Source organism: Condylura cristata, unplaced genomic scaffold (genome assembly GCF_000260355.1).
Source record: "Condylura cristata isolate star-nosed mole 26May11 unplaced genomic scaffold, ConCri1.0 scaffold00041, whole genome shotgun sequence".
Taxonomy (NCBI): domain Eukaryota; kingdom Metazoa; phylum Chordata; class Mammalia; order Eulipotyphla; family Talpidae; genus Condylura; species Condylura cristata.
The window spans coordinates 6,317,661-6,320,365 of NW_004567142.1; the positions used below are offsets into that span (position 1 = coordinate 6,317,661).

The 2,705-nt window shown below is 48.7% G+C and overlaps 1 protein-coding gene across 1 annotated transcript in view; it reads left to right on the plus strand.

The window, feature by feature from the left end:
• LOC101624600 (zinc finger protein 717-like) overlaps nucleotides 1-1,658 on the plus strand; it is a 9,810-nt gene extending 8,152 nt beyond the window's left edge. The window contains exon 6 of the mRNA XM_012733585.1: nucleotides 1,394-1,658. Coding sequence (XP_012589039.1) covers nucleotides 1,394-1,500 — 107 coding nt within the window. The 3' untranslated portion in view covers nucleotides 1,501-1,658. The remainder of the gene's footprint in view (nucleotides 1-1,393) is intronic.
• The last annotated feature ends 1,047 nt before the right edge of the window (nucleotides 1,659-2,705 follow it).

The following is a 2,705-nucleotide window of genomic DNA, read 5'->3' on the forward strand; positions in this document are numbered from 1 at the left end:
GTAAAGAATGTAGGAAAACTTTCTACTACAAGTCTGCCCTTAGTTATCATCAAAGAACTCACACAGGAGAGAAACCTTATGAGTGTAAAGAATGTGGGAAAACTTTCTATTGGAAGTCAGTCTTTAATAGACATAACAGAACTCACACAGGAGAGAAACCCTATGAGTGTAAAGAGTGTAGGAGATCTTTCTATCATAAGTCAGCTCTCACTGTGCACCAGAGAATTCACACAGGAGAGAAACCATTTGAATGTAAAGAATGTATGAAATCTTTCTACCAGAAATCTGCCCTCACTGTACACCAGAGAATTCACACGGGGGAGAAACCCTATGAATGTGAAGAATGTAGGAAAAGTTTCTACCAGAAGTCAGACCTTAGTAAACATCAGAGAAGTCACCTAGGAGTAAAACCCTATGAATGTAAAGAATGTAGAAAAACCTTCTCCTGTAAGACAAACCTCAGTCTACATCAGGAAACTCACACAGGAGAGAAAATCCGATGCATGTAAAGAATGTAAGAAAACTTCCTACTGGGACCAGTTCTCGATAGTCACCAGGAAATTCACATAGGAGTTTCATCTGTGTCATCTAGGATGATACAGAATAAGAATGTTCTCTACACATCAATCTAGTGTAAATTAGTAAATCATGCATGAGAATTTTGTGATAGAGACTAAATGTATTCACAAAATGTTTTCTTGTGGGGAAACTGCTTTTCTCAGCCTCCCTTTTCCATGGTTGGGCCAGGAGAATATGACCACAAGGGATGGCAAAAATGTGCATTCCCCCAGCTATGGTTTGTCTTGGGAGCCATCAGATGAGGGCCGCCCCCTAATGTACGATAGCACCATTGGTTGGGGAGAGCAGTCTTCCAGATTCTACCTCAACAATCGCCATTTATACTTTTTTCTGACTGAGAAATAAATCCTTGGTATGATGAGCCCTTCATGTGTGTTTTGTTTACAACATAAACAGTTCATTGTTGGCAATTTTCTTGCTTAGTTTGGGACAAACTTGTGTAGAAAATTCACCCAGGAAAGAACTGTGTTCACATTTTTCACCCTCAAGTTAATTGATGGAAAAGTCAAGTTTAGGAAGCAAAGAGTATCCAATGTGGCATGCCACTGTTGGGCAGAGACTGTGCAGTGAGTGATGAGTATAAAATGAGGCCTTACAAAGATCTTTAATTTGTCAGTTTTCAACATGATGTTATCTTCGTGCAGCTCAGAGTCTGTAATGAATCCTAATTTGGATGAAAATTTTCAGATAGAAATATTTACCGTTGTGTGAAAGTTTTCTTAAAATCTTGACTAGCTTTCTCAAAATTTTGCCTCCAAGGGAACCTATTATATTGCTAGTAGTATCTTTTTTATTTTTCCATTGTTCACAGCAGTTCAAGGACCCATGAAGATTCTAATGGGTGGAGAAATAGACTGTCTCAATGGAAGTTTTGCAAGAGCACATTACGAAAAAGCATATGGAATGGGAAGTACTGTATGACCAGTTTTGGAAGTTACAGGATGACACCTTTATGGCCAGGGAGTTCACATAATTTCCACATGCAGTTATGCCTTCTGTTGTGTCGGCAACGAAAATCGTTGGGTTAGGCCCACGTTCTACAAATACTCCCGAAGAGTGCTGCAGTTGCTGGGGAGAGTTCAAGAGTGCTGCGCTTTAACCAATTGCGCCCCCCCCCCGGGGTGCCAAGCAAAATAAATGTTAAAAAACAAACAAAAAACTAGGGCCTTGTGTGTCTGGAAATACCGCTCCTTTCGTGTGAGGGACGTCTAGTCAGCTGTTCTGGAGTGCCTCTTCCTGGATTAAAAACAGAACGGAAGAAATGAAACCAAACAAAAAGCACAATCAGCTGGGGAGCCGGCCTAAACCAGCAAGTCAAAAGAAGTGTTTGGGGTCTGAACGCTAGTGGCTGGGCAGCGCTGCCCAAGTAGCCCTGGCGACAGCTGAGGGGGAGCCCCGCCGTGTCCGCCACGTCTCCTCTCTGGTGTCCCCGACGCACCCAACTGACCTGTGTTGAGAAAACAAGTGGGTGGGGGACGGAGGCGTCCTCAACCGCCGCGCAGCGGTCTCCTGGGACCCGCAGAAGGGGCGGGTGTTTTCAAACGCCTGGTCGGTTTCAAACGCCTCCTCGGTTCTTCTGTCTTTAGCTCCCCTTAATACTGTTTTACTGAAACATAATGAAGGGGAGCGACTCCGGCCTGATCCTGTGCACTGTGACGGGGGTGAGGGGGGGCCGGGTGGGACACCCCGTGCCGCGACTGCGGAGCGCTGCGGGTCTGCACCAGGCCGTCCCTTGACGGGGCTCACGTCGCGCTCCCCGACGCGTTCTGGATGGTGATGCCCGAGCTCCGCGCTGGAGCCCAACCTCGGCCCCGACCCTCCAGGCACGCGTTTGGCCGCGAGCCCCAGACCCACGGCGGCCTCGCCATGTGGCGCTCTTGGGGCTGGTGTGCGGAGATCACGGGGCTCAGGGGGTCTTGGGGAGAGTGGGGGTCTGCGAGCCGCGGAGCTGTGCCTCTGGCCAGAGGCCCCATGTCTCCCGTTCCTCCCACACACACAGATGATCGTGCCCCGCAGGCCCTGGGGTCGGGCCGTGCGGTGAAGCCTCGCGGGCTGGAGCTGGAGAGTCACGAGTGGCGGCTCTGGGGAGGCCGGGCCGGGAGTAGGGGAGGCCTGTCGCTCCGCCC